This window comes from Platalea leucorodia, assembly GCF_965183815.1.
Source record: "Platalea leucorodia genome assembly, chromosome: 4".
Taxonomy (NCBI): Eukaryota; Metazoa; Chordata; class Aves; order Pelecaniformes; family Threskiornithidae; genus Platalea; species Platalea leucorodia.
The window spans coordinates 53,568,878-53,583,827 of NC_138826.1; the positions used below are offsets into that span (position 1 = coordinate 53,568,878).

Here is a 14,950-nt window from a genome sequence, read left to right on the forward strand (position 1 = left end):
AAACTGAAGCTCCTGAGGTTTCTAAAAAGAGTATTTTATTTGCATGCTGGGATTAGTAATCTTTGCTCTAATTTCTTTATTTATTTAGATGTGGCTATTTATACTGATTTTTATTCTGCACCATAAAATATACATATTCCCCAAAATGGGGAGTGGTAGGTTCAAGTCTGAAATGGTAGGAAAGACCAAACTGATTAGATTGATTATTTATTCTTATAAGATTTTAAATACATAAGCTGAAATAATACAGAAATGAATTTAAATCAAGGTTTTAAGGAAAAGCCAAAAAGACACCTTGTTGAAGTCTGGACAACGTTTATGCTAGCTCTGGACGTTTTAAAATAGACTAATGCATCTCTAACCAGGCCCAGATTCCCTCTGCTTACAAAATGAAAATGGAGGAGAAAAAAGGCATACAAGATCTCTAGGATACCACTGTAACGACAGAATGAACCATTTCCTCTGCGAATATATGCAAGAGATTTGATGCAAGAGAAGGACTGATCATCTACACAAACACTGTCCTGCAGTTTGGAGGCATTTATTCCTGTCCCTGCAACCAGCCATAGCAGCAGAGCAGGCTAGCAGGTATGCTGACTTTGGCTACTGACATTTATCTGGCTGACCATTAATCCATCCGTGGTTAATGCCCTTTGGTGTTTTCTATGAGTTACTGTGGTTGCAACCTTTTGGTAAGTAGTTGTACTTGTAATCTTTCTGAGGGAAGCACTGACTTCTAATTTTTCTTGAAGCTTTCCACAGCTTGAGGGCAGAACAGGCCATTTAGGAGGACTGATTTTATAATTCTTGTGTTTCCCATGCCTTTCACTTAGTACACAACAACCTGTTGGCACAGACACCAGTTCAATATACAGAAAAGGTATACCAAGTGAAGGGCTTCCACTTAGGCACTCCTCTTTCCTTGGCAGTCTGAGAAGATGGTTCTGACTGTTTGGCTTGCTGTGGATGAGGGGAATACATGTGTCTGCATATTCCTCACATCTCTCCCTGTATAGACTTAATAATTAATAACTTGGATCTGAAACGGGCTCAGCTGAATCACTGCATCTGGCTAGCCTCATGCTTCAGTGTTTAATAAATCTCTCTAGCTGCTTGCTCACTGGGAAAACAAAAAGCCAGTTCCTTCTCCAAGGTTTTTAATGTAGCTGAGGCATGTCTCATGTAACTGGGAGAAACTGAGATCTGGCCCATAAGATTTGCCCTGGCCAAGATCTCTTACAGAAAGATACACTAACATGCTTTCTTTCCGTAAGATCCCAAACCAGTGACAACCCTGGCAGTAGGACAGACAGCTCTCATTGCAGTCAACCACAACAGCAACAAGATATTCAAGCCCCATGATGGGCTTTCACAATGATGCATTGCAGGATTACCCCAATATAACTGGGGCTGAAATTTGATCCATCATTACTATTACTGTGTTGTTATACCTGAATTTGTTGGGGAATTCACTTAGCCTGCATTTCATCCCTGGATCAGTAGCTGCATTAGTCATGCATGTGGAATCACATGGAAAGGGATTTAAGAGGGTAAATAGGACCTTTATTATGGTTTTGTAAAGTATAGGATCCACTTAGTTAAATACCTGAAGTATCCTTCTGTATTCATCTGTCTGTCAGGCAGTCTGAAATTATCAGCAAAACATAACCATGTTTGCATCAGCTATATCACAGTATGCAATGAAAAAAAGTCACTCGGTAAGGCCTGAGATGCTTGCTAAAACCTGAGTTACCTGTTTGGTTATGTACAGACTGCTAATAAACTGACAATATGATCTTAATTCCTCTTGAACGATGTGAAACTTAAATAGTATTTCATAATCTTTCTCTAGTATCTTTCTAAGATTTCTCTTTTTGTCTAATGTTCGTAAGATTCCATATCTTTCTCTAGGACAATTTGATTCTTTCTCAAATATATCTTTGAAAACAATTGTGAGAATAATTTCAAGGTAGACTCTGCTCACTCCTTGTATTTTCTTAAACTACTCAGAAAAAAAATGACTGATTGTGAAGTCAAAATCTCCATTATATGTCTCAAAGAAATTAACCATGCTAAGTCACACATTCTTCTTCCTTCAAAGTTTAAACTCACATATAATTAAACTAAAGTTAATCTTGCCTTGGCTTCAACTGTACCTGCTACTCCAGTGAGATCATATGTTTAGAATAGCAGACAGTGAAATATGTCTGGGGAACAAAAAAGGCCACACATACTAACACAGGAAAAGCAAAAATATCCAGCCTGCAACATTGCTGTAAGAAAAACATGACAAAGGAGGTTACTATTCAAGTGACAGAGTGACAAAGTATTGGTCACTGTGACAAAATTCACCCTTTCTCCTCAAAAAGCTAATTAAGAAGAGTTTGGCTTGGTAGTTTTAAGGAAATAGAACTGATCTTTAAAGTCAAAGAACAAGTCTTGGGGTTACAGCACATCCCTTCCACAGCCTCTGCCCTGCCTAGGCTGGAAGAGTGGTTGCTGCCCCACCTAGTCTCCATAGGAAGTTCTCATTCACTGGGTCTGAATCCATGTGGATCCCGAGGCCTGACCTCACTAGCAGTTCCCTCTTCAGCAACACCTTCTTCAGAGCCTTTAGTCTTTAGGTATTCGGTGTCTTCAGGCTGCTTTCTGAACGTATTACTGTGAAGAGTAACACTGACTTCCATAAGCAAGGCTTGGGCAGTTACCAGGGAAGGGGAAAAGCATTGCTCTCGTGTTATTATATCAACTTTTTTTTCTGCTAGCAGCAGCATCGTTGAATGGGAAAGATGATAGCCTTTTCTGCATGCTGGTACCCCACACATACCACTCGACTGAAGAAGCTCCAGCCTGTCATGCTTTCACAGGTATGTACAGTAGCAGCATAGCAGTGCTGACTTCAGTTATAGTAAGTACCATAAATCCAGAGCTGACTCCCACCACTGAAGACTACTGGATAACAGGAATAGTATATGCTTTCTATTCAAGTCATTTGCTAGGGCTAATATATTAGATATTAATCACCAGACTATCCTCTTTCCCATCCTGAGGCGGTCTGCTCTGAACCATGAACAGAACAGCAATGAAAATCTTTCATAAGTTTGCAGGTGATGTCTTTCAGAGATCTGGGTGATAATAATCATTTAACATGCAGTTCTGAGACATGAAGTTTACATTTCTCATAGCAAAACCCAACTACCTCCTTCTTAAATTAATACAGCAATTAATAGCTATATGAGACATACTTGCTCCAGTGAACTTTTCCTTCCAGCGTCTGCATCTCTCCCAATATAGCAAGGAGAAGTGATGACTTGCCACAGCCAACTTGACCAACAATCATTGTCATCTGACCTATGATAATAAAAATAACAAACACATTTTCAAAAAAGAAAAAAAAACAATTCTACTCAAGTCTACAAGGCCTAACTAGGTCCAGTTCTAGAGCACTTGAAATAGTTGGTTACATTTGTTAGCATCCACTACGTAAACAGGCAATATTGCATGTATTCATCTATGAAAAACTACATTAATGGACAGTACAAGTACACACTAATCTCCGAAGGAATGAGATTACTGCTTTGACAGGTATTATCATCCATTGTATGGGAGGGTGTTACTTTACGGAAGTTATTTAGGGTAAAATGATATAAAGTGGGAAGTGATTATTCCGTCTCTGGTTCTGTGACAATCAGTCAATCTAAAAAGTGACTACAACTGAAAGAAGATCCATTATTCTTTTCTGCTTTGCTGTACTCCTCCTTCCCCACTGCCACTTTACTACCTTCAGTCCTACTCTGCAGTGGCAACGGTGCTTCTCAGATCTTCCCATTAACTAATTGAACTCATTAACTGTGACAGCTGGTGCATTTGCCAGGTAAGCTTCTCACCAGCTGGGGAGTTAGTAGTGGTCTCATTCCTTCTAAAGGAGGTAAAATCTTAGACTGGCTCACTCAGCTTGTAAACCCATGGCCTTAGGTTGTAAACTCCTTGGAGCAAAGACCTTCTGCTGGTGTTGTATGTTGCACTGGGCTAGCACAAAGAAGTGTTGTTTCTCCATGTATAGGACACCTAATGCTACCGTGAAACAAATGATATAGACTTTGGGATTGTGTATAGTACTTTGGAATTACTTAATAACTATGTGATATTGAAGATGTGTCAACCTAATGTAATAAGCTATTTTAAAACTATGCACTTGATAGGATATAGAAATAAAATATAAGACTACTTAATAACATGAAATACCAACAGACAGTGCTAGGAATTTTACAGTGATACTATTACTACTGCTACTACTAATCTGCCACTTTTTGCACTTGCTGTGTAAGTCTTCCAAAACAAATCAATGTTTTGTAAACCTGTGAAACTCCTAGACAAAAGACACTGAGGATGCAAGAAATGACAGGAGCTCAGCTGGACAAAGAGAAAGTTATTGAAAGAGAAATTCATTGAGGATTTCTTGACAGACAAACTGTGTGAGGCTCAAGGAATCTGCTGAGATGACAATAGTTGTGAACTGGGAGACTGTAATGTTGAAGAATGGTAGGAGAAGTATAATATATTACTGCTGTGTCCCTGTGCACCCACTGGTAGCTACTGCTGGAAATAAAATACTGAATTAGATGGACTCTTGGTTTAAACGAGTCTGGAGTTCTCCCTCTTTCTTTTTTTAATTTGTCTATTAAAAATAATAATGAATTTTTTTGCAGCCATCTTTTTCATATTTATTCTTACCTTTGACGTTGTTCCTGCTATTATAAAAACTATATAAACTATATAGGTATATAAAAACAATGCAATTTTTTGTTTATTTATAGTATTTCAGGTTAATGATGTAGCTATATGACCAATATAGTTCATGACCTTGTATACATGTTTAACCTTAATTTTTTCTCATAAAAATCTAAATGTGTGGGTCTGTGCTTATCACAAAATCAAGAAATGGAATTAGTAGCAATCTCATATTACATATTTCATGTTTAAGGTGTGCATTTATCCTACCTGTTGGGATTCTGATGTTTATGTTGGACAATGTAGCTAAACCACTTCCCCATGAAAAGTATCCATTGGTCACCTACAAAACAATTACTGCATGTCAGATATATAAACACATGAGGGGAAAAAAAATAGAATGCCTAGTTCGGACTTATATGTTACTAAAATAAATCTGTGATTAATAGACATGGTGAGGTATGCTCATACACAAAAAAACAAGTTAGGTTAGTAAAGATTGCCAAACTCAGAAAAGTTTGTGAATAAGAAAAGCTATGTACACAAATATATATACTGTATGAAATGTGATAAAGGGATGATCTTGAGTTGAATGCTATTTACCAAATACTTTCATTCTGTCAAGTATAAGATTAAAGACTAAGAATAATGATCACAAAACCTCACAGGTGACAATCTAAATAGCATAGCTTATCAAGGAATGAATCATTCTGCATATTGTGATATATGGCCCCTTGTGAATGTGTTCCCAAAGTCCAAATTGAATATTCAGAAGGTTTATGCTGGACATAAGAAAAAAGTTCCCCAGTGGATCCTAGCCTTTTTGTGCATACTTCCTTTGCACAGAGCACACATGTGGGGAAAAGTTGGCCAACATGACTTAAAATAATGTCATAATAAATGACACGTTATAATAAATGTCAAAACATGACTCAAAAGTTTTTATCTTGGTTCTAAGAGTGAAAGAGAAGTGCATGAAGGGAAAGTCTAAAAAATTTATATTAATTTCTGTACATCAGATTATCTAGGTTTTGTTCCTTTAGACTCATGATGCCTCTGTTTCCTGAGAAGACAGGGAACCACTATAAAGAGCTGGTGTGAAGCAAATTTTTCTCACTTTATTTTTGGCTAAAGTGAGAATTTATTTAAGGGCTTGTTCTTGCAATGGACAATTTGCCTTTGGAAGAACAGCAGCCATTGGGCACTATCTGATGCTGTTGCAGGAAGACCTGCTCCTCGTAAAGAATGAGACAGTGTTTTCAAACCACCTTGATTGCGATATCATCTATCTCCACAGGACGTGTTTGCTTCCTTGTTGGCTGTTCATAGTTTTCAAGCTGATACCTCAAGGGCTGCCTCCTGTTGATGGCCTTGGTGTGCTACATAGTGAAATGAAGAAAGGAAAAAAGTTGGAATTCTCAAGAGAGGACAGCATTTGGTTCCCTATAAAATAGACAATCCATTCCCTTTCCTTCCACCATTGTAGGTCACAAGAAGAAACCAGAAATATGTATGATAATACAGACACACTACTGTGATGCACATATTGTAATATTTTAAACACCCTTAACTGAAGCACAGGAAATTTCTGATTTTTGTTTTCGCATAACCATCCCAAATTTCAGCTCTGTCATCCTCCATAAACCACTCGGTAAGTCTGCCCTGCCTGAGGTAGCTCCAAACAAAGCTGTGTCAGTAAAAGTGTAATGACATGCAGAGTTACCAGTTTGGTTCCTGGAAGCAGAACAGCTGCAGGAGCGAGAAGCATATCAGATTAGCTTGTGCAGAGTACTTCACTAATGCATAATAGCGACTCTGGAGCTAGGTCATTCAGAGCTACCTGTGGTATTTGTAAGCGCCACTGTATTGAGCTGAATCAGCATAATCTTAGTGATTCCTTAGAGCTGGGCTGTCTACAGTGAATGATTTAACTTTTACAGATACTACCTTTATTTTTCCCTCTCCCCATCATCTAGACTGTCTGTTTCTCTCTGCAGGGCTGGGCAAAAGGTGGACAAAAGAAGCAAAATAAATGCCGAAACAATTTCATTTTTGTTTCCTTTATTATAGCTGTTAAGCCAGAAAAACAAGAAAAATGTTGTTTCAGGTTGACAAACTAATTTAATTCAGCTCAAAATAAAGCTTATTTTGTGCTAATCCTTTCTTTCTGTTGCTGTCTTCAAGTTTCAGTCACATTTCAAATGATATATAATCAGTTTGAAACAGTTGAAAAACGTCAAAATGAAAAAAATGTCTTTTCCCAAATCATCTCCCTTGGGATTTTTGCCCTTAAATTTTTCTGAAATTCATTATATGTTTAGCACTCCAGAAACACCGCTTTGGAATTAATTCCTATTTCACAAAGTTTGGTGTTGTTTTTCCCACCTCCAATTCTGAATTTCCCAGAGCAGGAATTGGTCCTTCCTAAAGATGCCAAACGTACTATGGGTTGCACTGGAAATATACAGTACAAACCCCATAACGACCGGAAATGCACCTCAGCCTTTTATAAAAACTGAGAAGGATGAATTTGAACCATGTGTAAATGTGTTGGTGTGTTATGGGGCTTCTATTACTACTGGCACTCCAGCAATGCTTAAATGTGTTTGGGGACCCTTTGTGTCATAGAAACACAGAAATCCTGACATAGAAGAGGCAAAACTGGGCAATGTTAGGGTCAGGCTAGAAGTCAAAACTCCTGAGCCCTATCAGCTAGTCCATTTGCTTTGTACAGGGCTATATGGCCTCTCTGCTTTGAAACTCAGTGTCATAAACCAGAACTTACAAGTCCTGTGTGCTTCTTACAGGATTCGTAAGCTACAGAGCTGTCCCCACCTCTCCAGCTGTCATCTCCAATCTCATCACTCAGAAGAAACTCATTCAGCTTCTGTACACTTGAAAGAAAACAGGACAGTGAGTTAAATAAACCCAGGTTTCCATGAGTACGTTTCCATTTTTGTACAGTCCAGCCAGCAGGATGTATCAGAAGTGTTCCAAAAGAAGTTAATGGGATACTTTTGGTTTCCTATTGGACTGCCTGCTGCCCTGAAGGCCAGTGAAAAAATATTTATGTGGAAGAATGACAGATGAAAATAATTAAACATCATACTGGTAGCTGGGAATGAAGAAGAGAGCTAGTCATGTGAGTGCCACTAGAGCTCTGTGGGAATGGTTTCCATCTTGGCAGGCTTCTCTCTTCTGTGCCTTTCTCATGCCTACACACAGTCAGGATGCATAAATGAGTCTTTCACCCACCTACATCCTCTGAAAATGCCAATGCACTAGGTGCATCCTGAACACAGCTTTTGCATCCACTGCATGCAAACAGGACTGAATACTGCACAAATCAGCACAGCCATGGCCAGCCTTGGAGAAATACAGCAAGAGCTCTCTTTGCCTACTTCTTAAAACTGTCCCCTGGGAAATACAGTGCACAGGTTCAATTTATTCTTTGTCACAGAAGGATTTGATCCTCTTTCTGCCCTGCTTCCTTTCAGAGTGCTGTAAGCACCTGGCTCTTTATCGTTCTGGGGAAGGGATGAATAAAAGCACCACCTGGTCATGGTGAAGCTATATTACTTTGCAAAAACTAAAATCAAGGTGCATTGACCCAGAGCCTGAGAAAGCAGAAGGACATATGACTTCAGATCAGTGATTTGAACATTAACCTGCAAATGGGAAAGAAGTCCTGTTTCAAGGCCTGTCTGAGCATTTCGTATGAAATTATCAATACATGTTCAAGCCAGAGAGATACTGATTAGCAAGAAAACACTGCTGTTGTCATTGTTTCCTCCTGCCAGTATACCTGTTCCTACCTTCTCTTTTAAAAGGAAAATTTATGTCTGCAACTCCCATATCGGAATTTCAGTCTTACATTAGTGCATCAAGCAAGAATTTATCTTCTTGTAGAAGATAAGCGACCTCATTCTGATCATCTGCCTAAGAAGACATCAACCATTACTTTGCATTTGAATAAGGACAGGTATGCTCAAAAGCTTTCATGGTACTAGAACTACTTTTTACAATAAAATGGAGATTCTGACCAAAGTATAAGCACTTAATCATAAGACAAATGAGTGCATACTCATATATATGTATTTGATTGATGACAGAGCCCTGGAATGGCCAAGCACACATTCTTCATTCTTCACTTGGGGGACATGATGTTCATGGGAGAAAGATGTTAGGAAATAAGTTTGCCAAAGGGCAAAGCTTGTTTTGGCAAATACGGTCTTTAAATAATGTCCTAAGGGGTGGCCAACAGTGCTAAGGAAAATGTACACACCATTTTGATATTAGGGGTATGCTAAACATAGTGCAGAGATGTAGAGGCTGGGATGATTTATAAAGGAGACTTGAGATTTTCCACTAGTCAGAAATAATTTTCAACGTAGGGAAAATCTCTCATGTGGCCCTGCTGCTGCTTCGATAAAAATAAACCCTATTTAATTTTTTTTTTCTTAAAGCGAATGTGGCAAATGACAGCTGTGGAGCCTGAAGTCCCTTTGACTGCTATTTGTTATTATTGTTACCCACCAAAAAGAGACAGTGGCAGCAGCAATGCGATACCTTGCCAATGTGCCTCAGTCTTGGCAAGAAGGAACTATGTTTCTGGATGGAAAGGTTAGTTCGGTCTTCACATGCTGCTAGTGCTGGGCATCTGACATGTTACTGCCAGTCAGGTGTCAGTTTGTGCCTCTTGGGACATCTTGGCAGTGTGTATGTCTATGTAACTGCCCCATGACCATGACTCTTTCCATACAGACCACTGACGCAACAGCCAAAAGTCTGAAATTTAACTTACTACCGATCAGCTCCCTTGAGATTAAGTGCTCTATAGCCCAGCACGAAGGAAGTTGTTTTGTCGGGCTATTTGTAGAAATAAATGCCTGGAACATATAAGTTTCTGATGAAGCAACACATTTTATGAATACCTTCTCCTTTTTTTTTAAATCTTTTCCACTTCATGCCAACTTCCTCACTGTCCTGCCATGCAGATCCCTAACCTTCACACGTCTGCCTTGCTATGCTTCCTCTCCTGCATCTCTTTACTGCCATTCAGGGGAACAACATTTCCTCTATAAGAGAAGTCCTGTAGGGCTCAGTTTCCCTTAAGCAACTAATCCTTCAGTGTCCAAGGTTCCTCCATCCACTCTCTTTCCTAAGAGAGTCCCTGCTAGTGCTAGACAATGAGAGGCAGGACAATAATAAATTCTCACTTAAAGCACAATGCACCCTCTGTGGAGGCAGAGTGTAGCCAGTTGCTCTTCCTTGCATCAGCAGCGCCAGTCCGGCTAGATAGCTTCATACCAGTCTCTCATCTCCCTCTGTGTTGACAAGAGCCCAGAAAACTGCTAGGTGAGAGCGGTGGTGGGTGGTCACACTGTGAGAAGAGGCGCATATACCACGGAAGGACAGTCCGACTCTGAATCTGGACTGCCAAACTCGGTGAAATTATAAAACGAATGGAACATTTCTTTGTCACTGTATCATGCAGTAAAAAGACATGGTTACTCTGATTTCTCTCACATTTTTGAACATGAGAGTCCCACCTTTAAATCCTCTTCCACATGAGCAGGTAAAACCAACCTTTTTCTCCAGCACCTTCCCTGTTGTATTACTGAACATAGGTGTTCGGGAGTTGGAGAAACTAGAAAGGCCACTTACCTTATGATAGCCTTGACTGCAAAACGAACCACAGTGGAGAGCAGGAACAGTGGTGTGACCAGGATGTGAAACAATGACAGTGATGCAAAGGCCTGGGCGGGCTGCAGCGGCTTCTCGTTGGTATACGCATAAGTTACAAAGGTCTGTCACATCAGGAGAAGGGCATGTCAGGATAAAGACTCTTGAAAAAGATTGACAAGGACAGCAAGCAAAATATTTTGCTCAACTAAGGCCAATAACTATATACCTCAATTTACTGGAAATCCCAGTAAACTGAACAGAAAGGTGTCTTCTATTAAAGTGAAAAAAATTTTTTAAAAATTGCCAGTGATTTCAAGAGATTTACACATTTAAGAATGAAAAAAATTTCTTTGCAAAATCAAAGCACTTAGTTTTGTAAAGTTTTGTAATTGGCTTCAGGATTTAGAGGAAACACACAACCCAGAAAAATCAGTAAGAATCTAATAAATCCTATAGGTTTTTTTCACAGATGCAGAACTATGGTCATATTTCATCCAATTCTGGTACACACTGTCAGCATACTCTGAGTAATGCCCTCAGAATTTGGTCTATGAAGACTCCTTACTGACCGGCATGCTATCATTCCTCTAGTGCATTAGGCTGAGATTTAAACCCGGCCAGAGGACAAGCAAAATTTATCTCTCCTTAAACTGCAGAACAACCTTTCTTGAAAACTGAAGTGGTGGCTTATAATGCATTTTGAAACAGGAACGATTTTCGCTGCTAGACCACAGAAAAGCAAAGCCACCCAAAACCCCTTCAAAATGAGAGCTTCTCAGAATGGGTCTTCTTTCAAGTTGCAACGATTTTTTTCTTTCTTTCTTAGATTAAAAATTTATATTTCTTTTTGTTTTTACCAATCCAAACCACAGCTGGTGAAATACCAGCTCTGGGAATGGGCACTTCCAGTGTCATGCTATCCTACAGTTAGCAGGGGCACATTAACTCATCTGCCGGTTTTATGAGAAATACGTCCTACCATAACAATGGTGTCCTTTCTTTCTTTCTCCCCCTCTCTTTTTCTCTCCCTTTTTATAAGGAAAAGTGAAAAAAACATATCTTACTGCAAGAACAGCCGCTATTGGTATGGCCGCATTCATAAAAACTGTGAAAGAGAAATAAAACAGGCATCAGATTTTACGAAACTGAAGAGTTTTACAGTTAGTTGTATGGCACTAGAAGAATCCAGTTATTTCCAATTCAAGTAATTAAAACTCCCAAAGGAAAATTTCTCTGCAGGAAGAAATTTCCTTCCATGACAGAGAGAGATCTTAAACACACAAACAAATAAGCCAAGGAATTATCTCATTTATATACTATAGTGAATTGGGATAAAAAGTTTTATGTGCACAATTATTATGCAATACAACTAAAACATTACCCTCTCAGCTCTTCGACATTACAGAGAATACAATTTCTTTCAGACACTAATTTATCTTCGCTGTAATCAGAGCTGCTAATATTATCTGCAGCCTCCTTACTATGAAGCAATGCAGTGTCATAATGAAGGTGACAGAAAACTTACTACAAAAAAAAATCAACAAGACATGCTCTATATTTTTGACTTTCTGTGTTATATATTTGTCATGCCTTTTTATTTTAATCACATTCCACACACACAAAAAAAAAAGTGTCATAGGCACAGCTGTATCTCGCTTTAGCTGAAGTCAGGAGGAATGCTGACATAAACAGGATCCATTTCTGAGAGCTAAAAACATAGTTACTTACTGGAAAGAGATGTATGAAGTGCAAAGGTTTTGAGACTGGTGAGTTCCTTCATTCTTGTTTCTTCCACGCTAGTACAAAATATGTGCTCCCAGGCATACAGCTTTAATAACTTAATGCCTTTTAGTATCTCATTGGTTTTCTTTAATCTTTCAGTAGAATAGTCCTTCATTTCAAAAGAAAACAATGGTAAGAAATTGATAATTATTTGTAGTTTTAATGAGAATGTTCTTTTCCCTTCAATTCTGTTGTAAAATTCATTAAAGATTTATAATTTTTTTGTTCGGGATTTTGTACTGGCTTTCAGTGGTCATACTGAGTAAAACAATATACAATTTCATGGGTTTTGGAGATATTAAAGTGCTTACAATCATGAGGGGAAATTAAGCGACCCTGCTCTGAGAAGAAAAATAAAACAAAACATCCAAATCCTTCAAATAGAGGGTGAAAGTCAGGGAGGTGGATTACTAGGTCAATGGTGTCCGTAAGAATAGACAGATGACTATATGTGTGTAATTGCTGATACAAGATTAATTCTGGGATTCATACATAATGGTCATGAAAATAGGTGAGATGTTTATTGATATATTTAACTAATTGCCCCTCACCTGAAAACAGTAATAACAAGTTTTAGTAAAATCATACTCGAAAAGATGTTATAAGTCAAAAGAACTCAGAAAGGAGCAAAAAGAAAGATTCAGACAATTTCTGAAATTATGCAAGGCAATTCCTCTGTTGATGTAAACTGGCACAACTCAACAGGATTGAACTCTGCTGAAGATTAGATCCACGTATGTATAATTTGCTTCCTGAATATTAAGGTAACAAGGATCTTTAAATATTTGAAGACGCAAACATGAAAGATTGACTAAAAAAGTTCAAGAATCATGAGAATAAAGTTAAAAGTTAGACAAAGTATCAGAAAACATTTCTAATTGGTGAACTAAATTAGACATCAAAATAAACAGCACTGAAGAACGTAAAATAGATATTAATCCAGCAATGCCAGCTGACTTTTAGGGAATACCAAAGCTTTGGGTGAGAGCAAAGTCTCTAGCCATTTCAGAGGGGGGTTGTACACATTCTTTAATACTGTCCTCCTATAATTTATCAGTTGTTTGTACTGTTTGCTAACATCCCATGAAATACAATATCTGAATGTAGGAATAAGACCTTTTCATAGGACTGAACTCAGAGGAAACCGTGCTAGCTGGGTAAAAAATACTCTCTGCAGAGAAGGCAGGTCAAGGCCCACATACTTTTTTTCAGATTCTTGTCTGACAAATGTTAGGAAGGAAGAGATACTGAGACACAGAAAAACAGAAAGGGAGGGACAACGGAATTAAGGAACAGCTTGCCCAAACCTCTGCAATGAATGCTCACTAACATCAAGAACCCCTGGTTCCCTGTTCTCATTTCTGGATCACAAATGTCACTGAAATAATTTACTTACGAGAGTGCTCTTCTGAGCCTCAGCCAGCTTCGTAGCTATGAAGTACTGTATCGGAGCTAACAGTACAATGACAGCAGCACCGACCAAGGCACTCACTCCGAGTAAATTATAAAGTAGGATCACACCCATTATTATCTATGAAGAAAAAAGCAACATAGAAAAAGAAATAGATTTCAATATGCCAGAATGATAGCAAGAAAAAAATACTTGTTCTTATAATAAGCAGTTAAATGGTTTGTAGGAATCAGCTGAGCCTGTACTTTGAAGGTCATGTTTGGAAAGTGTGGGATATGAACCCAGAAGCCTTTATTTTTGACATTAACTGCATAGTTTGTGTTAGTGCCTGGTAGTCCTAATTCCAGATGAGGTTTCCAAAGAACTAAAGGGGCATTAAAATGATGGTGCTTATCCCAAGGCATTTTACAGAATCACTGGCCTCATGTTTTATTTACACTAGAGCTCCTTACCTCACTCTGGAATTATTCAAAGGTCTTAGCATGGTCATGAATCACAATTGTATTCTGTCATAGTGGTCCTCTTGCAACTGCAGACAGAGGCACGTCTGAGACAGGCACTGAAGCACGACGCACATGTGCTGGGAGTGACACAAACCTGAGCTTGTGCATCAATACTATGTAGCTCTGTAGAAAAGTACCAAGATGCTACCTTACCACCACAAAGAGTTTGGGAACACTTCCCACAAAAATTTACATGGGAATGGCTCTGATGCAACTACCGTGATTCTGTTTCCCGTGTTAATACAAGCTCTACTACATAAGTATTTTTATAAAAAGTTCCACTTTATAATACAGAGATGTCCTCAATAACAGGACATACAGAACTAGTTCCCTACTTTGTATTTTTGCTATCATCTCTTCAATGAGTCAGTTCTGTCTTTAAATCTGCCTTCTTATTATACAGTATCAGAAATAAGAATCAGTGGAGTTCAACATTTTGAAAGTGTTATTTAGCTTTTCAGGCTTCTATAATGTAAATTAGCATACCTACATGCCATTTTCTTAGCAGAATAATACAAGGTTACAGGTAGCAATTTGTACTTGGGGCAAACTGAAGCCCTTACTGGGTGCCTGATCCTGCAATGAGTTTTTGTTCTTGATAACAGGCCATAATTGGTGGATATACAATCTATTTTCTAAGATTCACTGCAATCTTCAGCAGGCTATGGCTATATTAGCTCACACTGGAAAGATATAAGTTCAGTATTTGCTACAAACTCTTCTGCTTGAGGAGGGGGCAGCCTTGACAATTGCTGTTTCCTGGGACATCCCTTGAAGCTCAAGTCCTTTGCATAAGGCAAGACAGGACAGTCCCATCACCTTTTCCAGAGTGGTA

The 14,950-nt window shown here is 38.6% G+C and overlaps 1 protein-coding gene across 1 annotated transcript in view; it reads right to left on the bottom strand.

The window, feature by feature from the left end:
- The window catches only part of ABCC9 (ATP binding cassette subfamily C member 9), a 76,513-nt gene that overhangs the window by 35,062 nt on the left and 26,501 nt on the right, over positions 1–14,950 (bottom strand). The window contains exons 10-17 of the mRNA XM_082308434.1: positions 13,598–13,732; positions 12,148–12,310; positions 11,484–11,524; positions 10,399–10,541; positions 7,517–7,625; positions 6,000–6,110; positions 5,002–5,074; positions 3,246–3,351 (exon numbers count right to left, since the gene is read on the bottom strand). Of these exons, the coding sequence (XP_082164560.1) occupies positions 3,246–3,351; positions 5,002–5,074; positions 6,000–6,110; positions 7,517–7,625; positions 10,399–10,541; positions 11,484–11,524; positions 12,148–12,310; positions 13,598–13,732 (881 nt within the window). The remainder of the gene's footprint in view (positions 1–3,245; positions 3,352–5,001; positions 5,075–5,999; positions 6,111–7,516; positions 7,626–10,398; positions 10,542–11,483; positions 11,525–12,147; positions 12,311–13,597; positions 13,733–14,950) is intronic.